Here is a 26,695-nt window from a genome sequence, read left to right as displayed (position 1 = left end):
CTGATGACCTTAACTCTTGAGCAAGCTAATAAAAAAGATGTTACAGTCTTCAATAAATAAATAAATGTGGGAGGAAGTGGGAAAGAAAATGCACTGGTTGAATACTAGTTGAATATAGTTTAAGGAACAGCACTACAGTTTTAGACAAAAAAACAAGGTAGAGAACAATGCTTAACTACTAAATGTTAATAAAAACTAAACATTCAATTACAGAAAAACAGGTTGCAGCTGTGGTTCTTCAACTGGCCATTGTAAATTAAAGCAACCCACTCACCTTGCCGCTTAACATAGTAGTGGCATTGTAACAAATTTTTTTTATCACTGAGTTTACTTCAGCATGTACATTGGAGGTGGGATTCTTGCCAGAGGCTACATAGCTGTAGAGTGCTCTGGCCATGGCTCTATTCAGCCATAGGTTCCATATCTGTAAATTCACAGACGATCACTTGATGATCCATAGTTACAGATCTGTTCTTATCACCAAATTCTGAAAACCTGAACTTTAAAAAGAAAAAATTGTAGCTCATAGTTTAGGAAATTTGGTGGTCCATGTTAAACTCATCAGTTTGGTTAATCTTATTGAGAATAATAGTAATTTTAAAAAGAAAAGCACATACAAATAACATGCATTTCTACAACTTGCCCACATTAGATGAGAGAGAACATATAGAAGATGTTGCAGCTGCTGAACCTCATAAGACAGGTTTGTATATTACTTTATTAACACTATTATGTGTGTGTGTGTACATGAAATATAAATATTAACACGGTTTATATATATTCATATTTTTGTGGTACCCAAATTGTTTTTCAGGGTATGTGAAATAATGCTTTTTCTGGTTCTTTCACGATATAAAACAAAATGGCACTGGTAGAAAGTACTCTAGAAATTGAAATACAACTATAGGCCTCCCATTTTTTAAAGGCCTGAATCAGAGCATCTCTGTTGTACTCCAGCCAGCATTGCCAAGGGTTACTGGTGTGATTTCAGATTTAATAAATCCATGGACACCTGATTCCCCAACCTTACCTAAAGAGGCTATCAGTTATGTGGCCCATAGCATACAGTTTCCCAGAGTCATCATGTTGGTCTTCAAATTATGGGACCAGTATATTACCGAAGATCAGATATAAAATAGAAATAATCAAAAATAGATGAGTAGTGATATTTGTTCTAATATTTATGTGATATATGCATCAATATTTTTGTGGATGATATGTTGTATAGTATTAAAGTCAAGAATAAAAAGCACTGCTTAAATTAATGCTGATTCAAATTCTTAAATATACTAAGACTATGTTTAAGTGAGAAAATTATTACACATAAAGCATATATGTGTGGGAACTTTCATCTCTACATCACTGTTTAAATGTTTTATATATATATTTGTGATCTGGTGGGGAAAGGTAGGGTTTTAGGGTTAGAAAATGTGAAATTTACCTTTTACTTAACAAACAAAATGCATATATGTAGAAGTATCCCACAGTAAATTCATAAAAATCTTTGAATTACAGAAAGTCCTGTTCAGACAGAAGACTATTCAAATGATGATCTAGTTGGTAAGTTAATTTTTAGATGCCTTATTTTCATTAAAATAGTTCAAACTAGTGGTTTAATACACAATCCAGTTTGTATCCAATTATTTGCTATATAAATTGGGGTGCACCTGACTGACCTACTTTGAAAGTAGTCTAAATCTATTTGTTCTCAGGTTTCTGCAGGTATTTGTATGTATCTGTATGTTTCTAGATAGAGGGAGAAAGCTGCAGCTGGGGAAAATTAAAAGGTATGATCTGGTATGAGGTGGTGGTTTGTTATTCAGTGCCATCAGCCTTTGGAATGTAGTAGATTTCTAGCATCTAAGCAAAGCTCCTACCATCCTCCTTTGTTTCTCTTATGCCATCACTCCAGGAGCTGTGCTCAGGGAAAGGAGTGTGATGAGAAGTTGTCCCCTAAGTGTCCCCAGCCAGTAGCCTCTGTTGCCCAAATGTGCCTACTCACTGCCTAGCCAAAGCCAGAGTGCTTCACATTTGGCACTCAGGCACTCTGAAAAATGCGCAGGCACCAACAGCGAGTTTAAAAAGTATCTGCTCAGTGTCAGTAGCACAGGAAAGGCTGTCCTTGACCACAAGCTCAGGTAGACATTTTTTTCTGTGGCACTTTTGCAGTGTGCCAGATAGTAAGTATAATTACAAGAGTAGTAGAAAATGTTTGTTGGGGTTGATAAATAGATCTTCCGGTATTTCTGGTCAAAAGCCTGACTTGGCCATGCGTTATCTATCACTTACTGAGTTGTCAAAATCAACATGTTGCATGTTTTATACTCATCCACTCTGGAACATACATAGGCACCCACCGCAATAAAACAAATAGTTTTGCAAATAAACACCAGCTGGAGGCATTGAAAACAAATAAAAACTAGTAGAAAGTAAGGGAAGAGGTATAAAGATAATCCCTAGCAGTACGTACTTCCACTACTGTGCAATCAAAACCCACATGTACTCATTCGTAAGTGTAATGAAAACTCTGTTAACTACCTAAAAGAAAAAGACAAAAAATTGCTAGGAAGTTACCATCTAACAAGAATGTCTCAGCACCATACCTGAATGTGAAAGAGGTGTTCAATAAAGTAGATGGACAATGAATATAATCTGGTTAATCTATCCCCTTCCTAGGGCTCAATGATTGGAGTTTTCTGGAGAGGTTTTTGCCTCTCATAGGGTCTTCTTTCTGAATACCAGTTTCTGGGACTGACAGTGGGGAGTGGGGAAGATTATTCCTTTCACACAGCAGTGTTGCCTTCTGAGTTTCATGGAATACTCTGACTGGCCATTACTGAAATAGGATGCTGAATTAGATGAACTATTTAGTCTGACCTAGTAGGCCTACATTGTTTTAGATTTCACACTTCTAGATTTCTGTGCTCTTAGAATCTAGGAATTTATTTCAAACATGTTGCATCAAGAATGGACTATTATGTATATAGTTGATGGTTTCAAAAGTAGAGGTCCAAAGATGTTTTTAAAGTAAGCTTAATTTTCCAGCATTTTTCTTTTATGACCTTAAATGTGTGAGAATGAGAGGCTTTGCTCCAAAAGTCATGGTCCCTATATTGATGAATTTATCACCTCTGCTTTTATCTTAAGCACTATAAGGTATTATAATTTTGAAGAAGGTAACATTGAGAAATGTAAAGGGAACTCATTTTTAGAAGCAAAGAAACAATGCCCATGGTACTGAGCTTTGCTCTTTGTCCTCAATGTACCACAGTCCATCACCACTGCCTTATCTAATTTCGACTACATTTGAAACTCATGTTCAGGACAATACCAGAAAGCCTGATTTGCACTCATTTGTTGAATCTCTGCTTTGGTGTATTGTTTTCATGTTCCATTCCATCTTTAAAGGCATATTCAGTTCTCTTATCATTCTTCAATTTTAAAAAAATGAATGCACCGTCATGACAAGGCAAAATTCTCTGTAAAAGACAATAATGCTTGGAAAGGTTGAAGGCAGAAGGAAAAGAGGAAGACAGAATATATGGATTAACTCTAAAGGAAGCCATAGCCTTGCATTTATAAGAGCTGAGCAGGGCTGTTGAAGACAGAATATTTTGGAGATTGCTCATTCATAGGGTTGTCATAAGCCGCAAGTGACCTGATGGCACATAACAGGAGTTATCTGACCCTCTGGAAAATCAGATCCTATAAGAGATGCTGAAAACAAACCAGAATGTACTTCTGTCCTCACATCTGCTGTAAGGGTATTTGCTCAAGGATGATTTTCCACAATGAGCCACACTGTAATGTTGGCAGACAGCAAGTTTGAGAGGTTGCATTATTAAGACCACTCTGATTCCAAGTCCTGAGCTGTTCTCCGGATTCCAAGGTTCAAGCCAAGAGTTCAGTCCAATAAACCATTCACCAGTAAAGCAGAACAAACAGAAGCATGGTTGTAGCTTAAATCTGGGTCAGAAGGAGTTCTAAGTAATCTAGACAAACAAGTGGTGTCAGATATGGGTCCGATAATAGTATTGTCACAGGGACTGGGATTGACTAAAAGAGCAGTGTTTATAGTTCTTTTTAGGCCCATCCCAGTCTCCAGATTAGTCAAAGTCAAATAAGCACAGGACTTAGTGATCCATTGAGTGTTTGCCTTTGAAAACACAATTTCTCTTTCTGCTGTAAAAGCTGAAGCCAATGTAACTATTTGGGGCAAATAGCCAACATATCTGCCATGTTCGGTTCATCCTCTGAGTCCTCCCTGGTAGAACTGGCCTCTGCTCTTCTGAGAGGCTCCTGCCAGTTGGACAGTAATTTTATCTTTTCTGCCCTGGCATCTTCCTGGAGAAACAGATCATCTTGCCCCTCCAAAGAGGACTGAGCTGGGTGAGGAACCTTTTTTTCATCCTCCTCTCCACTTTCAGAATGCTTGAAGCTATACATCACAAAGTAATCAATTAACAATGGTACGTTGTTCACCACTTGTGACATACTTCCTTAACACTTCAAGGAACATTAAGTAAGTTTTGGCCTATGCATCACCAGTGTTCTCTAGCAAAGGAAGAAACTACAGAGTGGTCAGGCAAACCAGTAAAGAAGCTGTATGAACAACAGCAGAGGAGGGAAATACTGATCTAGACCACTATAACAGCTTTCAAACTTCTTCTCTGATCAGAGCAACAAGAAAACAACTTACTACATCTAGGATTGTCTTGCTTAAAAGCCTGGTATGATTACTTGGTATGAATCTAGGTCCAGAATTATTTTACAAGCAGCAAATGTACATCCTCAGTAAGATAGAGCAGCGGTCCCCAACCTTTTTAGTCCTGCGGACCGGCTGGGGAAGGTGGGGCACACCCTGCGCTCATGCACATGTGCAAAGGGCGTGTGGGCACAAAGGAAAGCACAGCGCTTGTGCGGGTGAAAACAGGCTGTGCGGGGGGTGGGAATGCGTGCAGGGTGTGTGTCTCTCTCTGTGGCCCGGTCGAGCTCAGGACACAGACTGGCACCGTGCCACAGACCAGGGGTTGGGGACCTCTGAGATAGAGCATATACAGAAACACATACCTTATTGCATAGATTTCTAATGGGTAAAGAATATCCAGCAGCACAGGCATGATGGCCTTTTAGTTCAACAAAAAGAAAAAAAAGTATTCTTTACTCTACCCAGTAATTATTTAATATATTGCCCCATTGAGCAAAGTTGGGTGGAAGATAGGTGTTCAGTTAAGCTGAATGTCAGTTCCCAAAATTCCTAGCCAGAGACTGTTGAGATCAAAGGCTGATGGGAGTTCAAAGTACCAGTCAAGCCTGTGCTCATGACCTGAGTTCGATCCTGATGGGTTCCGGTAGCCGAAACAAAATCAACTCACCTTTCCATCTTTTTGAGGTTAGTAAAATGAGTACCCAACTTTTGGGGTGGGGGGGGCAAGTTGATGTTTGCATGATTGTTGACCACACAGAGAGTGCTCTAGTACTGTGGGGGCAGTATATAAGTCAAAACAACAAACAACATCTGCAGCTTTGCCTTATGAACAACAACTGAGAGAGAAACTAGATTTCTGGCTTTCAGGTCTTTAAGACAGGCACCCCAGACTGACATCTGCTGTCCCATAAAATATTGAAAATTGTGTATCTAGAATTTAATTTGCACCAAAGCATCCTTAGAAATGCTACCATATTCATTTATTGCTTTGATAAGTTTTTGGCAGATCAGAAAAAGTAAAGCCAAAAGGAAAAAGGCACAGATGCAAACATTCAGATTCTTCCATACCAGATAAAAATGTATTAAAAGCTTTTAATTTCTTTAGATATAATAGTTTGTTCACCTACTTTCGGCATTGCTAGTATCTCTTACTTTAGCCTTGGGATATACTGTTTACATATATAACACAATAGTTTTTAAAATGTTCTTATCAGGTGGCTAGGTACAGTTGAATGATACTGATACAGATCCTTTCCCACATGGCCTGGTACCTGTAGAGAAGACATAAGGTCATTGAATTACACATGAAAACACTTTATGCAGTGAACACTTTAGGAATAATTGATTAGGTTGATGATGTATAGAGTAGAAAGACATTAGGTAACAGCAGGTACAGGTGAGTACAAAGTCAGTCAAGAAAGTTTTGGAAGACTGACTTGAGAAGGGATTTGAAAATAAACCGGAGTGTGGTGGGGTAATGTAACTAAAAGAGGACATTCTAGCCAAAATATAGTGTGCGATATTATTTAGTCAGGTAAGGGTAGAAAGAGCAAGGGTCCCAAATGTGGAACACACCTTTGTTGAACTGACAGAGGAAATATTTAATTTTAACAAATTTGGGGATCCAGTGCATGATGTACAAAGAACAGTTCTTTGAAATTTATATTGACAGAAGATAAAATATTCCATAGTTCTTCTTCGTGGTCTCTGTGAATGCACACTAATGGGTTTAATCTGCGCCTGCGCAGAGGTCTCCGGAATATTCTAGAGCTTTATGATACGTTAGTTAAGGACCGCCCCCCCAGCCCACATGGTCTGCCCGTCCTGGTAATTACCTCGGTTCCTTTTTGCCGCCACTGAGGTTTCTCCTCTCGTTGAGCTACCGTTCGTCTTTATCGATTTCTGAAAAGAATTACGAACCTTTTATTGACTCTCTATCTCCCTCAATCAAGGAAACTGTAAGAGACTTTCCTTCAATTTCCCCTGCCGCCCCCCTTTCCCATTCCCCCCTGTTCATGGCCCCCCTTCCCCCATTCAAAAAGTGCACCTCATGCTCCAGCAAGGTTCCCCTTTCAGACGGCCATGAAATCTGTCTTTTCTGTCTGGGAGAATCTCACCAACCCTCTGCTTGTCAATTCTGCAAGAACTTTACCAAACAAGCCCTTAAACTATGACTACAGTTTCTTCAGTCATTCCTCTGGGAATGCTCCTTACAACCAGTTCAAATGGAACCATCCCAAATATCTCAACCCCTGAAATGATCTCCGGGTCCATCTACTGTTTCTCCAACAGTTAAATCAATTTCTAAAACTAAACCAAAAACCTCCCAGTTTAACTAAGTCCATCCTCGTACCGAAGTCTGCTTCAATATCGGAACACTCCAAATTTTTTTTAAAAAAAAGAAATCTTCCATTGACCCTCATCCTTCCAGACAAGAGACCAATACCGGACCTAGGACCATTACATGACCAGCCTACAATCCACCTTGACTCCCCAGAAGAGACTCTTCTTCCTCCGTCTGGTCAACCTCCATTTCCATTGCTTGCACACTCTCCATCTTCTGTGCTCGATCCTGTTGACGTTACCATCATGCCTTGATCGCCACAATCAAACCCTGTATGCTCAGTTTCCATGTGCGATTCCGAGTTGGTGTAGCCAGTACCCAACATTTCACCTCTGCGCAAGAGGTTAAGGAAGACCCATCACACATCCCAGACATACCAATCTGATGCCGATCCTGTACGACACATCACTCCAACTGGGTCTCTGGCATCTCGAGAGTCTTCTACTTCGTATCGCCATTCCAAACAGGTCACGCTTGATGAGCCTCCACAGTATTACAACCCAAACACTCTCAACATTGAGCATATCAGTATTACCAACCCAAGCTCGACTTCTATACCCACAGTCGACACCCTCGACGCCAGTACTATTATCAATCCAACTTCTCTGAGTCCTCACCTTCTCCTCGATACCGATCACGATATCATGGCTTCTACCATTCCTCGTCTGATAATGACTCCGTACCACCCCATCTGGTACTGAAGTCCCACAGACCTCACAAGAGACCTCATCCTGAGCCTCTCCACGATCAACCTACGGTACCGAAATAACACCTGACCTCCATCCAGACAGTGCCGTGAGTTGCACAAGCCTCCACTTACATTGAACCTCTACCTCTTCCTTCCGATACCATGCATTCTCATCATAAGAAATGCTCTAAACACCAATCTGTTTCTGTACCAGCTCAACAGGCTCCTGCTAGACATCATCATGATCTTTCAGAACCTCTTTCTACCTACATCCCATGGTACCATCTTACCTCTCCAACCTCATCTTCTCAATCCTACTATTCGGAGGCTTCTAACTCTGTACCAGAACAGGAATCCCCCCCTAATCTGCCTACACCAGACTCGGATGTCAATCAGGTTAACCCTCCATCACCATCTGATGGCTTCCTATTCTCAGTTGGTCCTTCAAATTGCCAAGGCTATGGAATTAGATGTGCATCAACTTGTTCAAACCCAATCATATAAAGTTTTTGAAGACATTAATGAGGAACAAACTCCACCTCTAAGAATGAGCTTTATCCCTTCATTATTAGACCTCACTAAACAAACTTGTTCTAAACCGTCATCTGTTCCACAAATGTCTCATAAAGTCAAAAATCTTTACAAGACACATGGAGAAAATACTATCCTCCTCTCCAAACATCCGCCTCCCAATTTGGTCATCATGGATGCCACTCAAAACAGGGCACGGAACCGTTCCAGCACCACACCGAATAACAAGGAAGGAAGAAAATTAGATATTGTTGGCTGTAGAATCTACTCCCTTGTCTCTCCGCGCTGCCAATTATCTCACAGCAATGGGAGCTTATAATCGTTATCTTTGGAATAAGGTTCTCCCATCTCTACAGTCAGAATACAAAACTCGTGGCCTCGCATTCCACCAAGAGGCCATGGCCCTCGCACATCAGGAGCATATCACAGCCAGGCATATTATTGAAGCATCATCTAGACACATGGCTACTGCTATAACCCTCCGTAGACATGTCTGGCTATGATCGCCCACATCACAGATGACGCTCACATGAGAACTGAAGACTTACCATTTGATGGTACCAGTCAATTCAACGAAAAGACTGATGACATACTGGATAAACTGCAAAAGTTGAAAAAGACAGCATAATCATATAACACCCAACCATATTGCAAACCACAACGATATCAGAGGCATTACCCTTACTCTTACCAACAATCCGGATCATTTGAGGACAGAAATGGGTATTCTTCAAAGCCTGCTCCTTCCTTCCAACCTAGACACACAGTACAACATCACTGCCCCAAACAGCCTTTCTGTCACCCTGACAAGAAACAAAAACAATGTTGAGACTTCTTCATCCCCCAAATCCACTCAACCTACCTTTCTCTTTCCACCACCACTCATCTTTCAGCCCGTCTTTCATCTTGGGCATCTGTCACTACCGACTCTTGGGTCCTCACTATTGTCGCTACAGGTTACACCATAGAATTTGTTTATCCACCTCCATCAAGGATCGTTCTAACCTAACTGTCCGTTGCTCTCAAACAAGAAATTCAGTCTCTTCTCCTAAATGGACGCCATGTCACCTATCAACCCTTCAGGAGACGATCCAAGATTCTTCTCCCACTACTTTACCATCCCAAAATGAGATGGCAGTCTACGACCTATTCTTGACCTTCAGGACCTCAACTACATATCATTCAGAGACGTTTCCATATGGTCACGTTAGAACAAATCCTACCCAGACGACTGGTTCGCAGTAATAGATTTAAGTGATGTGTACTTCCATATTACAGTTCACCAGGACCATCACAAATTCCTCAGATTCGCCATAGGACCCCATGCCTATGATTTCAAAGCCCTTCCCTTCGGCCTCTCTACAGCTCCGAGAGTATTCACAAAATGTATGGCTCCTGTAGCAGCCCATCTGTGTACTCTGGGAATCTCCATCTTCCCATACATAGACGACTGGCTGATAGTCTCCCCTTCACGCTCTCAAACTTTAAAGGATATGCAGTTGACCCTTTTTCTCCTTGCAGATCTGGGCCTCAAAATCAACGAAGAAGAATCCATTCTTACTCCCACACAATGGATTGTCTACATTTATTTTATTTTTATTTATTTATTTATTTGATTTATACCCCGCCCATCTGGTCTAAAAGACCACTCTAGGCAGCTTCCAATATAGTAAAAACAGTGAAATAATATAAAAAAACACAATTACATAAATCATATTGTAATAAACAGAATACAACAATAGAATAGAAAATACATAAGGAGAGAATAAACAGAAAAGTCAGATAATAACTGGAGGGAAGGCCTGAATGTATAGCCATGTTTTTAATTGACTTTTAAAAGTGTCCAAAGTGGGGGCCACGTGGATCTCAGGAGGTAGATTGTTCCAGAGGCGAGGAGCCACCGCCGAGAAGGCCCGTTTTTGTGTCCTTTCTTTCTGGGCCTCCCTCGTCATTAGGCTTCCCAGCCTCACCTCCTGGCTCGTGCAGGTGATCTGAGTAGATCTAGGTGGAAGCAGGCGTTCCATCAAGTATCAAGGTCCTAAAGTGTTAAGGGCCTTATATGTAAGCATTAACACTTTGAAGTCAATGCGGAAATGGATGGGCAGCCAATGCAGCATGGCCAGAGTAGGAGAGATATGTTGGCATTTTCTCACTCCAGTGAGGAGTCTGGCCACCGCATTCTGCACCACCTGAAGTTTCCGCATCAGCTACATAGGTGTAGTCCTTGACTCTACCGTGGCAAGAGTCTTTCTTCCGCTGGAAAGGGCAATCAAACTTCACACACGCATCAGTCAGTTCCTTCCTCACACCTTTGTCACAGCACATTCAACTCAACGTCTCCTAGGCTTTATGGCCTCCACCACATCGACCATTCAACATGCAAGGCTAAAGATGGGCTCTCTACAATCATGGTATCTGTCCCTATTTGACCCTATGACAGACCCACCATCCAAACTTCTCCAGGTCACCCCCGAGCTCTCCTCTCAGCTTCTCTGGTGGGACATGCCATCCAACCTGTTCATCGAACGGCCCTTTGCTCCTCTTCAACTATCAGTTCAGATCACCACCGATGCAAGTCCTACTGGATGGAGGGCACATTGCAATGACCTTCATATCCACACTACCTGATCCCAGGCAGAGTGGGCTCTTCATATAAACAATCTCCAACTCTTAGCCATTTTCAAAGCCTTCCGACCCATCGAACCAGTCATTCTCAGCAATGCCGGTCAAGTTACAATACCACCGCATTGTTTTATATAAACAAGCAAGGAGGCACACACTCCCACTGCTGTATCTTGCCATCCAATTCTGGGAATGATGTCTAGAACACCATGTTTTTCCCATAGCAGTGCATATTTCCACTCAAGACAATCTTGTAGTGGACGCCCTCAGCAGACTGCATACCCAGATGAATGAATGGTTTCTAGACCAGTCCGTATTTCTCCACCTTTGCAAGATCTGGGGTCAACCACAATGTTCACCACATGTTCGCCACATCCCAAAACTTCAAATGTGCCCTCTTTTATTCAAGGGCAGGCATGGGACATGGATCTCTTAGAGATGCACCAATGACAGACTGGACCACACACCTCATCTATCTCTCCCCCCCCCCCCCAATCCTTCTCCTTCTCAGAAAATTAGCCAAAATCTGTCACGATCGCTCCAACACAACCCTCATTTGCCCTTGGTGGCCAAGAGAACCATGGTTCTCCATGCTCCGCTCCATCGCCATGGATTACCTCTGGCTGTCTCTCATTCCTTACCTCCTCTCACAGCATCAAGGCAAGACTCACCACCCAGATCTTCTCACTCTCCATTTCACAGCATGGAGGATTCACCCTCGGTAGATGTCATCTTAGCTAATGCTTGAAAGCCTGCCACTGTTAAGCTCTATTTCTATAAATGGACTTTCTTCACCAAATGTACTGTCCAACATCATCTTCCTACCAATCCTACGGCCCTGCAAGCTGTCCTTCAATTTCTTTTATTTATTTATTTATTGATTGATTATTTGATTTGATTTGATTTGATTTGATTTGATTTGATTTGATTTGATTTGATTTGATTTGATTTGATTTGTATCCCGCCTATCTGGTCTGGTCGACCACTCTGGGCGGCTTCCAATAAAAACATTTGTCATAAAACATACAATATTACAATCAATTAAAACACATACAATAATAGAACAATAAGGAAAGGGGAAAAGAAGAGAGAGAGAGTTAAATATTGACAGGAGAGAAGGCCTGAACATATAACCATGTTTTTAATTGACTCTTGAAAGTGCCCAGCTTGGGGGCTGCACGAATCACCAGAGGAAGGTTATACGCTGTTCTATCCCATCTACGTATTTTGTAAACATCTCTCCCTCTCTACTCTCAAAGTTTACCTGTCTGTTATAATAGCTCATCAACCTCAAGATTCCAATGCTGCTCTGCTTTTTCGTCATCCCACATTGAAACTCTTTGTTCATGGTATCTCCAATATGCGTCCTTTGGCTCCTGCACCTTCCCCACAATGATCTCTACCTCTTGTTCTTCACCGGCTTACCTGTGCTCCATTTGAACCACTTGCTACCGCCTCTGAGCACCACCTTTCCCTCAAGACACTCTTCCTCATTGCCATTACTTGTGCTCGTAGAACCCCTGCCCACAAAGTTGATCCTCCATTTTTTCATTTTCACCCAGACAAAGAACCCTCTTCCCTGATGTTTCCTTTCTACCAAAGGTTGTGTTGCATTTTCACCTCTCACAACCTATTGTCTTACATACCTTTTTTCCATCACCTAAGAATGACCTAGAACTGTCTCTACACACATTGGATGTTAGATGTACACTTGCTTTCTATGTCTCACAGACCTCTTCCTTCCGCAAATCAAAATGACTTTTTGTGACACCACACCTCCCTCACAGAGGTTCCCATGTTTCCTCTCAATCTATAGCCCGTTGGATTGTTTCTACCAGAAACTTAGCATACCAACTCGCTAAACAGCCTCTACCTGCTGATATTAAGGCTCATTCTACCAGAGCTTTGGCTACCTCTGCAGCCTTTCTCCATGGAGTACCATTCCCGGACATTTGTAAAGCTGACACATGGGCAACGCCATCTACATTTGCCACTCACTATCGCCTGGATCTGAGAGCCAAAAAGGATGCATCGTTTGGGAGAGCTGTACTTTCTTCTGTTCTTCCTCCTCCAGTAAGTTACCCATTAGTGTGTATTCACAGAGACCATGAAGAAGAAAAAGAAGGTACAGTACTTACCTATAACATACCGAGTAGACTTTGTCTAGAGGGGCGGGGTATAAATCAAAATAAAGTAAAGTAAAGTAACTCTGGTTCTTTGAGTGGTCATCTGCGAATTTACACTTCCCGCCCGTCTTCCCCTCTGTCCGTCACTCCTGTATCTCTTGATGCAGCGGCGGGCTAGTCTTCGGAACTGAGGTAATTACCAGGACGGGCAGACCACATGGGCTAGGGGGGTGGTCATTGCTGAACATATCATAAAGCTCTAGAACAGTGGTGTCGAACTGTGGCCCTCCAGATGTTCTTGGACTTCAACTCCCAGAAGCCTTCACCACCACCTCTGCTGGCCAGGATTTCTGGGAGTTGAAGGCCAAGAACATCTGGAGGGCCACAGTTCGACACTACTGCTCTAGAATATTCCGGAGCTTTATGATACTATCAGTCAGCAAGGACATCACTTCTTATTTGGCTTGTTAAGTGTGAGCCTGCCTTTAGTGAGTAGCTGTACTGTAGAAACTGTTTCAGGAGGTTGCCGCCCCACAAGGAAAACATTTTTTTAACTTTATTTATATATTTTAGAATATTCATATAACATCTGCCATGGTGCAACATATTTAGGTTGTGCACAAGGACAAAACTACAATACATGTATGCATATATAGTATTGCATGTGAATGTCACCATGGCTGATCAAGTACAGTAGATCTTTTTAATACAGCAGGCAAACAGGAGAAAGGCTGCTGATTGATGGGGGAGATGTTCTCTGTATGTTGAGGTATTTAACATGCTTACTGTCACATGATCACATTAAACTTGAAATAGTTTCTCTATTGTTTTCTGTATTTGTGGCTCAGATTACCATTAATTTCTTTTGCAACATACTTTAAAGATATTGGTCCATAAAGACTTGTTTCAGAGTTACTGCAACAGTTTTCTAAGAAACTTTATGCTTTGTTGTCTGCATTACAGATAAACATTTCAAAACAATGGACTAAAACAATTGGTAACTATTTTTAAAAGCACATCAGAAAGTTTATAAATACAAAATTTTCCCCTCAATATCCTTTCCTTAGCAGGCAATTATTTGCCCAAAGTCTCTCTGAACAGCAGCTTTTGACTGCCAGAAGAAGGGCAGCAAGAGAGGAGGAGCCTGACATCTTACATGAGACAGCTCCATAATAAAGGAGCAGCCACCAGAAAGGTTGTCACTTGGGTCCTCACCATGTGCCTGTGAAGGTGGTGGGGACTGAGAGAAAGGTCTCCGCCAAAGATCTTAAAACCTCAAAAGTGTGCATCTAGAGAAATTTGTGCTTCAGAGAGCCTGAACTCAACTTGTTTTCATGTCCCTTGTAAATAGATCTTGTCAGTAGTCTGGTTGCAGCATTTTGGGCCTGCAGAAATTTCCAAGCAGTTCCAAAAGCAGCCCCATTTAGAGTGCATTACAATAATTTAAAGGGGACGTGGTGGCGCTGCAAGGTAAACCGCAGAAGCCTCTGTGCTGCAAGGTCAGAAGACCTGCAGTTGTAAGGTTGAATCCACGTGACAGAATGAGCTCCCGTCCCTTGTCCCAGCTCCTGCCAACCTAGCAGTTCGAAAGCATGTCAAAATGTGAGTAGATAAATAGGTGCCACCATCGTGGGAAGGTAACAGTGTTCCATGTCTAGTCACGCTGACCACGTGACGACGGACACTGTCTTCGGACAAACGCTGGCTCTACAGCTTGGAAATGGGGATGAGCACTGCGACCTAGAGTTGGGCACGACTGGACTTTTGCAAAAACTTAATAGTCAAGCAGTTTCGTCGTTTAACGAGGTAATCGTTAAGCGAGGCACCACTGTACGGAAAAGTAAGAGTTTTATGTAGTCTACAATCTGAATGCCTCTATGCTTGGGTGATGTTTCGAAAGGATGTAATATTGTTTTAGTGATTCTAGATAATTTGGTGACCTCGCTGTTTCTTCCTGATTTTACAAAGGATGGTATACAAATTATCAGATGTAGTTTCATTTATGTCCTTTAATTTTCAGAAAGTGTTGAAAACCCATCTGATATTTTCAGTGCAGTTATTCATATGAATATGTTAGTCACTTGTTTGATTATAAGTAGGAAAAGCAAGTAAGATTTTGACTACTGTGGGTTTCTTACTTATATGTGTGTATAATTTCTTTGTGCTGGACCTGAGTAGTTTACACCAAAAAGCATTTGGGACTCTGAAATGAGATTTTTTTTTTTACAGTTAAGTTAATTATTTTCAATAGACCCAGTGACCACATTCATCTGCTGTTCATATGATAAACCTATTTTAATTAGCAAGAGGCATACATGCTTTTGAATTTATACAAACAATATAAAAGTAAAATAGTTCTCACACTGCAGAACGTCATGTGCATCTTTCTTTTTTATTGTAACACTATGTAGCAATTCCGAGTAATTAAAAAATATATATTTCTAGGGATTTTTTCCTCCATTTTCTAACAGCAGTAGAAAAAAGAAGCATACAATGGATTGCATTACCTTTGATTGTTTATATAGTGGCCATCCAGAGTACATATGACTATGTAAAGTGCAATGAATATGTGCTCCGTCCCAAAATCTTAAATTATGTTCGCTTTAAAAATAAACATAGAATAAACTGTGTGCTTAACCCTCATGAACAAGACTAGGTCATTTTAGTCATACAGACTCATGTGCTGTTGCAAAGTCCATACAGAAATAGTTCCCCAAATTTTAGCTATTCACTTTCTACTAATCTGTTAAAATAATTAACAAACAGCTAGAACAAAATGTGTCCTGATAAATGTGATGATTTTTTTGCTCTATTGTGGGAATCAACAAAAGAAAAGGAAAAGGAAAAAATGGAGCCTGTTTTGTGTTTTCTTTCATGAATCACATGATCCCATCCCAACTCACTATGCTGATTTGATCTCTTTGTTTCTGCTGTTATCACAGTTGCCTCAGCATTCCTTGAGGCACTTTTAATGAAGAATTTCATATAAGGAAGAAGTGACAATCTAAACATTGCTCTCTTAACTTTATATTTTTATTATTGGACCTTGTTTGTTTATCTGTCATTTGTCTCATTTTCCTGTCTCTTGTTAGACTGATATTTAAACTGTAGTGTTTTGGAGGAATTATAGAAGCTTCTTCCAGACACTATTTGCAGCATAAACCTTTCTCTCCTAAACCTGGTTTCCCACATTCTTTTGTGCTGCTATTACCAAGAAGCAAAACCCAGGAGGGAGCTTTATAGAAAAAGAGACACAATTATGCAAAGAAACATGGCTTGCCTTTTAATAGCTGTTGTACAAAGGGTAAATAGTAGCTTTAACCTTTACCCCCTTGATATCTTCCTTCATTTATTTTCTTCCATTTAGTCTGTTGCAAGAGAAAATAAAACCTTGAATTTCGTCCTTATTGACAGAGATGTTCAACATTCACACAACACATTTCTCATCTCTATATTAATGGGTGTTCTATGAATAGGATGTACATTTGTGTGTGTGTTTGTGTGTGTGTGTGTGTGTGAGAGAGAGAGAGAGAGAGAGACAGATGGAGATTTTAAGTTCTGTTCCTCAATCTAGTCCCAAAGGCTTCAAGACTTTTTAAGGTCTGTTTTTGCCTTCTATAGATAGCAGCTTTGTGTCTAACTGTTACAATGTCCATTACATGTAAATACAATCAGCTATAGATCAGAATTCTGTTCTATAAATAAATGGACTGGGCTTTCTACTCTGGTAATAAGAACTCTGCAAATTGATTGCACAGTTGATTGTGCAGTCCCCATTTTGACCAGTTGTACAATGTGCTGGCGGAAGTGCTTCATAGTTAGACTTGCGTGTTGGCGTAATTGTACTACCACTACCACTGGTTGAGTTACATCCACTTTGCTATTCAACAGGATTTCAATCTTAGTGCATATACAGAGTTGCATTATAATATTAAAGATTATTTTAAATAGAATTTGTATCATGGTTGGTCCTCTAATTTAGATTTCCCCTTATTTTTTCAGATACTTAAAGCTTCAAACAGAATATTGAAACAGCAGGAGGACCAGCCTAAATCATACTCTACATAATGGGAGCAGATGTTTGTTATAGATTTTTAATGATGCAATTAACTACACAATTCAGAAATCTAGGGGAAGGAAAACACTAAAAGGCATTTCACAAGTGATGTTATGAGACCCTTCCATCTGGAATGTATGTCATGTGAAAGCAAGAGAAGATATTTTGAAAACAAATATGCAAGCTATTTTTCCCCGCTCATTTTACAGATGCAAGAAATTCCAAAAATTGAAATGTCACTTGTGAAACTGCTTAAGAACTCAAAATATGTAGCATTCAGTTGATATTTAGTATATTTTATCATATATTTAGAATCCCAATATCTTCTTCTAATGTCTAGTGTACAACAAGTTTTATTTTTCCCCTTATTAGCAACAAGACTGTTTGTTATATCTGAATGTTTTGTGTGCAGTTCACATAATTATTAATATGCTATTTATAATGTAGCAATAAATGATTTACATTTTAATATGTATAGAGAGTGAGATATAGATATGTTTGTGGATACAGTAAAATTTGGGAATCTGATTTACGTAGCAAATTTTTAAAATGTGATCAAAATATCATTTACTTTTACATTCATAATAGAATAGTAAAATAGAGTAGTACAATTTTGACTTGGACCTATATATACTGGTTTTGTACTTCATTCTGTCTAAGCATTTGCTACCTTGAAACTGTGTGCAGGCAAAGGTAATAGTGAATCAAATACCTTAAACCTGCACATACACCAACAAGCTTACTATGATTCCCCAACCCCATAGTCTTACTTGATCTAACTATCTCTTCTTAGAGCATTTGATGTTAGAATATTTAAGACAAAAGCAAACTCTGAAGAATTCCATAGCACTCTACACATGTTCAAATCAGAAAGTAATTATGCATATGATACACATGTATCAGCTTAATGACTTTGTTCTCATTTTGCTTATGAGCCTGATATCTCAGTTACAGTCATACCAAGTAAGTAAATGCAATTCATTAATACATGGGCTACAACCACTTGCAGTAGCAGGGTTTATGAAATAAATCAGGATTGCTTGAGAGGCAGTCATTTCAGGGTTTTAGTTATCTCATGGGTCAGTATTGGGTTGTTCTCAATAGATAGGCTTAACAAAATTACTCATTATAAATATAAATTAATATTTATTAATAAAATCCTTGTTTTGCTTGTGAACGAAGGTGAACTTTAACAGAGGCAACATATTTGATTACTAATACATAGCACTGTCCAAATCATAGAGCCACAGTACTTTAATTATTTTATGCTCATCTGGCTCAGGAACTTTGCATAACAGTGCTATTGTATAGAGAAGTTAAACCAGAGAATTACTTTAAAAATTTGGTAAATAGGACACATATTTGTAGCACTGTAGCACTGAAGTCAATTTGAATTTACTAGAATTTTTGCAGAGTATGTGACTTATGAAATATATCCAGTTCTTAAAAAGAGCTGCAGTGTGTGTTATGCATTCCTATGATGATAGAATCAAAGATATTGGAACATACACATAATGTTAATGTGTATGTAGTAAATATTCTAGATTTTTGCGGGCATGTTCCTATCCTAGATGGCACTGCATGGATATGTTCTTATATAGAGCACTGTTTTTATGATCTCTTCTCACTGTGCATCTGCAGATATTGTACTAGGTCATACAGGGAAAAAAGGCCTGTGCAGAAAGGATAATGCCATATGAATTTGCTTTTCAAGAAGCAATCTCTTAATGCAGGTGAAGGCAAAGTATTATTTTTAATACAGAAAAATATGTATTTCTAAGAGACAGAGCAATACTTTTTTAAAAGCCATATGTTTTTAAGAACATGGGATTATAATGTATGTGGTTAGTAAACTTAATTTTGTATAATGATGACAATATATTTTTAGAATGTTGGAATGCTGTGATCAAATTTTTAAAATTATTGTAATTACATGATAGTCATGTTTACACAATAGTGCCATGAAGGCCAAGGTGAAGGGGACTTTTAAAAGATGTACTTTTCCTTCTGTGTTAATGTTTGCTACAATAAAATACAGAAGAAATTCTTTTGGTGGTGGAGTCATTATTTTCCAAAATAACACACAATGCATATTCACTTGATTTTTAGCAATAGTTCTTTGTTGTATGTTTCATTTCTTCTGGGGCATGTTCACCATCATTTGGTTGCATTTTTAAAAATAACTGAAAAGTTTTATCAGTTTTACAGTGTGATCTTTGGTACCTTGGACTATCAAACTGGAGTGGGCCACTATACCTCTTGTTTAGTTTCACAGTGTTTACTCCAAGGCAACATCCAAGCTAAGAATTTCAATACAGCAACTTGGGTTAACCTTTTGTACTAGCTACAGTTGACAGAGCTAGAAATGTTTTAGGAATGTGTCAGAATACCATTATAAAGCTCAGAAAGAAAAAGAACAAAAAGGCTTATTGTGAGCAGGAAAACAGGTAACAACATGGACTGTCACAAAAGCAGCCAGGTATATTATTAGTGGGAGTACCATAGCCCTGTATGTTGGTGCTAGCTATATTACTGGCGGAGTATAGGTGAATTGTATTAGTGTAGGGAAGATAGGATTGAAGTGGATATTTATCATAAAACTAGACAGCTTGTCTCACATGAATGCTACAATTTTGATACACTTCAAAGACAGGTGTTTTATGATACTGTATCTCTGTTAGTGAAATGGTAAACCACTTCTTGCTCTTTACGTAGAAAACTCTGGAAAGGGTTGTCATATATCAGAACTGATTTGACAGTACACAGTTATTATTGTTAGTCTTTCTGATGCTACCTGTCTTTTACCTTTACTACAGTGAATGAATGTGTCTAACCTTGCCTGAATTTCATTTGTGCAATATTTTTGATCGTACCTATCTTGACACAAGTGGTACATATAACACATATACCATGGTACATAGCCTGTAAGGGTAGGATACCAGTTAACTTTGGTATATTACAAGTTAAATGTATCTGTTTTGACTGTAAAATGCTCTTGTTAATAGCTGCAACAATCACTTGAGTACTATTAGTATTGAAAAAGTATATAGAATTTTTAATAGTCAAACTGGTGGTCTAACTACGCACTAAGCAGAGTTCTTTGGAAGGTATGCAGTCTTTTAATATATATATTAAAAAGTACTGGGGAGTATGATAGCTACTCAATTTCAAGTGTTTCTGGACAAGACAAACTATTGAAACAACTTTGGTCACCATGGTGAATGACCTTTACCAGGAATTGTATACTAGGAATGTATATACCTGTTGGGGCTTCTGGACTTCTTGATGGCTTTCAGTAGCATGGATTATGGTATCTTTCTGGGCCCTTCCTCTGGAATGGAACTTGGAAGCACTGTTTTACAGTGGGTCCAGTCCTCTTTTGAAAAGCAAGCTCAAAAGCTGGAGCCGTGGGACTTCCAGCTGTTGACTTGTCAGTTCTGTCCTGTTTTCAGGCTATTCAATGTATACATGGAACCATTGGAAGAGTTTGACAGGAGATTTGAGTTTTAGTGCCACTAATATGGGGATGATACCCAATTTTGCATTGTCTTTTCCATTCAAATCCAAGGAAGTTGGCCCGTCAAACTAGTGTCTGATCTCAGAATGGACTGGATAAGGATGAAAAAATTAAAACTTAATCCAGACAAGACAGTGTCTGGTCTCAGAATGGACTGGATAAGGATGAAAAAACTGATACATGCCGTATTTTTCGCTCCATAAGATGCACTTCCCCTAAAAAAAGTGTGGGGGGGGGAAGCATGTGCATCTTATGGAGCGAATACAGTAAAAAAGGGTTCAGACATCACCATCCAGAAGCCTCCCACTGCCATGCTGGGAGGCCTCTGAACTGGCACCAGAGACTGCTTGCTGTTTGGACCTCACCTTTCTGCATTGTTGGCTTCCCAAGATCTGCTTCCTGCAGCCCACCTGGAAAACCAGCAAGGCTAACAGGCCTATGGCAGCAGGCAGTGAAAACAGCCAAGGACCAAAGGGGAAAGATTAATTCTAAAAAGACCAGGGGAAACCACAAACATAGTCCCCCACTTAGGCAGTTGATTTTTCCCACATTTGGGGAAATCACAGGGGTCAGCACATCCGAAGTGCAATAGATGAGCCTTACCCTGGGAAAACCACATTTACAATAATGGTATCTCCCCTGCCAGGTATGAGTTGAAATGGCCCCTCCAACTCCTGCCCCTTTCTGTGGCCTGTCGCCCAAAGGCATGGTGACCCCCAGCTGCACCTCCTGATCAGAACAGGGCTGCACAGCCCCAGTCCCGAAAGAGGCCAGGAGAGCTCTTCAGTGTTTTGGGGTACCCCACAGGACCCCCATCAGGGGCTGGATATTCCTCCCACAATCTTCCAGTGCACAGATATTAGCATACCTAATATGCGGGGAAGGCAGGGAAAGCGGGGAAATTCAAACTTTCAGTTAGTGAAGAGGCTGCTTGTCTGCTTCCTTGCTAGTCGTTGGTTTCATGAAACTATTAGAAAACATGGGTGACAAAATAGATCCCCGGAAGCTGCATGGTACAGCTGCCATAGAGCCAAGCAATAATACTCCCTTGAATTGGCTGTCCCAGTTGAAGAACATAGGTACAGTGCCACAAAACCCACCTCAGAAACTCTGTCCAAAATAAAATCACAGTTAGAGAGCTGGGAGAGAGACCTGGGACTGCCTGGTATTGTTGTTTTAAAATGTAAAATTTATTTTAAAAGCTGCTTGTTTGGGATTAGTGCTTGGGTGAAAAGGTGCTCTGTTTGAGTTGAAACTTGCTTGTGTAGAAACGTGCATGCTTGTCTTAAAAATCTGCTTGTTTTACTTTAAAAGCTGCTTGTTTTGGGTTAACTGCTTGGGGGGAAGGTGTTCCGTTTGAGTTGAAACCTGCTTGTGTAGAAACATGCATAGGGGTACTTTCTTTAAAAGCTGTCTGCAAAGCCTTTCAGACCAGCACCGATCAGCTGTTAGGTGGGGAGAGGGGAGGGGAAAGGAGCGGAGAAGAGCACGGAGAAGAGCACAAAATGGCTGCCGGCTGCCTGCTGGCTTTTAGCTGTTTAGGGCTCTTTTTTGGCTGTTCTGGGGTCTACCAAGGCACTGTGAAGAGCAAGGCTCAGTCTACAGTACCTGGTAAGTGACGTTCTTTTAAGTTTTTTAAAGTTTCCGACCTTCCCCCCCCCTAAAAATGCATTAATAAATTTTAAATACATTTTTATGGGAAATTTGGATTCAACTTCCAAACTTTTCAACTAGTTCTGGGCATCTAATAGAGAATGTATTTCCAAAGGGTGTTGCAGCAAGGAAACTAACTGTGTTTTATGAGCCAGAACACAAACTTGGCTGCTAATCACAAGTTAACCCTGCATATACGGGAAAGCAAAATTCAGTCTTACTTTTAGTTGTTTGCAAGTCCTTCAGGTTGTGGTATCTCTTTGACGTCAGGGCACGTCTGACATCGAGATTGTGGAGCATACACTCGAGGGGTGATGACGGAGAGTTGAAGAAGCAAGGTAGTATGATGGGTTGGTTGAGGTGGAAGTCAGAGACCACCTTAGGAAGGAAGGAAATATCAAAATAAAGAGTCACCTTATCGGGGTGGAACTGGATAAACGGAGGATCTGCTCGAAGGGCAGCGAGTTCACTGGCCCGCTTGGCTGATGTAATTGCCACGAGGAAAGCTGATTTAAGGGTTAAGAATTTGAAGTCAATAGATGCCATGGGCTCGAACGGGGGCCGCATCAAGGCATTGAGGACGAGTTGTAGTGACCACTGAGGAGTGATACGCTGTTGAGGAGGGCGGATGTTGTTGAGCCCTTTGAGGAACTTTTTAACAGTTGGGTGAGAAAACAACTTGGAAGAAGGGGAATCATCAGGTTGGTGAGCCATGATTGCTGATAGATAGACTTCTAACTGGATTACAGTACCTGCTTCCTGATTTCAGCTAGTATAGTTTGTATTCAGTTTTTTGGCTCTTCAAGAACATTGTTCATGGCTTTGTGTGGCCTAACCTGTTGTGCCTTGCATGCTATAAACGTTCAATTATGTTAGAAAATGGAGATTTGGTCTTATGCTGTGCATGTGCTAATGCTGGTGAATGGGATGAGGTTAAGCTTTGTGTTGATGTTCTTTTGCATAACCTAAAGTAAATAAGGAAAAACAGCTGTTAAATGGTTAATTCCACTATTTATCCTCCACACAACTAAAAGGGACCTCTCAATGCAGTGCCAAATCAGACAAACCATTTCTAACTTAATATAGGCTTGAGCTGTAGCTGGGCAGAGTTGCACAACAATCCCATCTGTCATTGAGACATTTCTATAAGCATGGGGATGAAAGGAAATGTAAAATATAGGTCTTATCACTGGCTCATAATGGTCTATATTAATGCCACTGTTGACTGCTGTTCACTTTACATGGTTCAAATGTTATTCTGTTATAGTTTATTAAATATTTTATTACACTATTTGGTTCAGAATATATGTGTTCCTCCTCTAAAAATAAGGTGCGTCTTAAAGTCAGGTGCGTCTTATGGAGCAAAAAATACGGTAATCCAGACAAGACAGAGGAACTCCTCATCAGCCAAAGGCAGATCAGGGAATAGGGATTTAGCCTGTGCTAGATGGGGTTATACTGTGTCTGAAAAGGCAGCTGTGCAGCTTGGTTGCATTTTCTGATTCAGCCTTTAGCCAGACTGTTTAGCTCTTGGCAGAAGCCAGGAGTGCGTTTGCACAGTTAAGTGCAAACATTGATCATTCCTAGAGAAATTAGATCTAGCTGTGATGGCACCCACCTTGGTTACATCCATTTTGAGTTACTGTAATATGATCTATATGGGGCTGCCTCTGGAAAATGATGTTGTGACTGGGCTGTTGACAGGAATCGTTTATAGTGACATGTAAAACCCTATATGGTTTTGATGTAAGCTATCTTAAGGACTCTCTCCATATGAGCCTCTGTGAATCCTAAGGGGAAGCCTTTTCCTCCAAGTCTGCTGTCAGGCAGAGAGAGTGTGTTGTCTGACTGATCCCAGATTTTGAAGCTCGCTTCCAAGAAAGGCTTTGCTGCCCCCCTCCTTTCTGACCTACCAATAGGTGAAAACAGTAGCCAAAATCCTGTTATGCAGCTCCTCCAGTACAGTGAGAAAGATTGACAGCAGCAGATTGCTGCTAATTAAAGAGTTCCTGCTTCAGTTTTGGGTTGTGCATAAATTCAGCTCATTGTCCACAGGTTGCATGCAACCTGATATTGAAGCAGATTAATTAATAGCAATTTGCTGCCACCAGTGACATCATTGGCATCATAACAGGATACCAGCTATTTTTATTTAAATAGGCCTTTGACTGCTTGTTTGGACTAATTAATGGGAGGTGTAATTTTGCTGCTGCTGCTGTTTTTAGAAAAATTATAGTTGGTTTCAATGGTTTATAACCATGTTATTTGTTTTGATTTGACATTTAGTACTGTTCTGATGCTATAACTTAATATTTTTCATAAATGCACCTGCTCTTAAATAGCTGCCTTGGGTCCCACAAAGGAGGAGAGGCAGAATACAAATGAAATAAATAAAAGAGACACTAAAAGCATTGAAAAGAGAGATAATGTGCCTTTGTATCATTGCTTTCATTTTTGAGTGTTTTTATTCATTCTACTGTTTATATTTTTATTGTTATATTTATATATTATTATACTTTACTTTGTTGTGAACTGCCCAGAATAGTGTGTATGGACTAATGGATGAGTATATAAAATAAATAAATACACAAATAAAGGAATAAAGCAATGAAGCAATAAATAATGCAAAAAATAAAGGAATAAAACAAAGGGTAAAGATAGCAGATTGTAAAACCGAGATAAAACTAGTGTTAGTGAATGAAAGATTTCAACACAGAGGAACAAATTAAAACAGCAAGGTAGCACTGCAATATTGTAGACACATTGAAACTGTTCTTGAAATATTTGGGAGAAAAGAAACTTTATCTGATGGTCAGTGGAGGGGTAGACATATAAATGCCTGATGAACCTGAAGACAGCATTCCACATAGAGGGAATGCCATCACTGAAAAGGCCATCTGTTGTATCCCCTCTTAATTTACTTCATTTGGTGAGGGCACCGGGGAACAGATAGTAGCTCCAAACTATATACGTAAGACTTTGAAAAGTTTGAATTGGGCTCCAGAATGGACTGGCAGCAAGGTTCCTGTGTGGCTGTGCATGCGGCTTTCCTCCTCCATGCACCCACAGCAAGCATTTCGAACACCTTTGATTCTGGTTGTGACAGAACACTGTGCGAGTGAAACAGAGTCACATGCAAGAGAGTTAGAACTCCACCCAGCGGGGCTGAAAATTAGGGGAAACATTGATTGGCAGTCAGTGCAGTTTTCAAATAATTGGGATAACATTAGCCTAGTTCTATTCACCAATCTAACTGATCTGTTTTGAACAAATTAAAATTTCTAGATTTCTTTTTGAGAGGCAGCTCCCCCATGCAATATACTGGACTAATCCAATGGAGAGATTACGAAGGCACAAATAACACTTGCAAGTTATGGATGTAGTTGGTATCTTACTGTAAGTTGATAAAAGATACTCTGGGCTACTAGCACAACTACTAAGGCCAATTGTGCCACCAGTGGCAATGACAGTTGGGGGGGGGCGGTAAGAGGATCCTATTAAAACTTGATCTTTCAGAAGGAGCACAATATACTTCTAAAAATGATGAATAGCACGTAAGCAGAAAGATGAGCTACCTACAGCAAATATGCCTAGACCTGGCTTCATTTCATTTGCCCTCAGTCCCCTTCCCAGAAATGTTTAAAACATTAATTGCCTCACTTGGATTAGATAAAAAGGAGAGATAAAGCAGAGTGTTTTCTGCATATTGGTGACTTTTAAACACACATCACATCCATAAATAGCCTCTCTCATTGGTTTCATGAAACTATTAGAAAACATGGATGACAAAGTACTGTAGATTCCCCCAGGAGCTGCATGGTACAGCTGCCACAGAGCCAAGCAATAATACTCTAACACCCCTTGAATTGGCAGTCCCGGTTGAAGGACATAGGTACAGTGCCACAAAACCCAGCTCAGAAACTCTGTCCAAAATAAAATCACAGCTAAGAGCTGGGAGAACCAGGAGAGTTACACTCTTCCATCTCTGCCCTGTCACAGAACAGAGACCGTTTCTGCTTCAGACATAGGCCTGAAACTAGACTGAAATGGATTAACAAATGAATTCAATCCAAAAGAGATTGGAGTGGACCAGCAACTGCTCAAAGATATTGCTCATGGAGAAGATGGCACCCATTCTGTAATTGTTTCATCTTCTGGGTGTAGATTAGGTTTCTTCAGGTCTGGCCTGATACTGGGTTTTAAAAATAGAATGTAGAACTGACTCTCTCAAATTGGAGCTTGTCATCTCTTTGACCTACGTGGATGTCCCCTTCCTAGCTTGATGACCCAGAGGAGTAAGAGTCATACTCACATGTGATTGGCCAGACACACCAGTAGCTTGTTCATATCTTCAGCTCTCAGCAACTGAAATTCATCCGACATACATGTCTAATTTTTGTGGCTATCTGTTTAAAATGGAAATAACAACTGCTGGAGGGGGATCACAGA

At 40.2% G+C, this 26,695-nt stretch overlaps 1 protein-coding gene and 1 non-coding gene across 19 annotated transcripts in view; one reads left to right on the top strand and one right to left on the bottom strand.

Moving 5' to 3' along the window:
* The window catches only part of ASPH (aspartate beta-hydroxylase), a 183,782-nt gene that overhangs the window by 89,890 nt on the left and 67,197 nt on the right, over window positions 1-26,695 (top strand). For all 18 annotated transcript variants that reach the window (XM_072998981.2, XM_072998979.2, XM_072998975.2 and 15 more), the window contains 2 exons: window positions 653-703; window positions 1,516-1,560. In XM_072998981.2, coding sequence (XP_072855082.2) covers window positions 653-703; window positions 1,516-1,560 — 96 coding nt within the window. The remainder of the gene's footprint in view (window positions 1-652; window positions 704-1,515; window positions 1,561-26,695) is intronic.
* LOC140707092 (U1 spliceosomal RNA) lies at window positions 21,092-21,247 on the bottom strand. Its single transcript, XR_012087084.2, has one exon. It is a non-coding gene; the product is annotated as a U1 spliceosomal RNA (small nuclear RNA).

Source organism: Pogona vitticeps, chromosome 4 (assembly GCF_051106095.1).
Source record: "Pogona vitticeps strain Pit_001003342236 chromosome 4, PviZW2.1, whole genome shotgun sequence".
NCBI lineage: Eukaryota > Metazoa > Chordata > Lepidosauria > Squamata > Agamidae > Pogona > Pogona vitticeps.
This window is presented reverse-complemented; position numbering and strand designations above follow the sequence as displayed.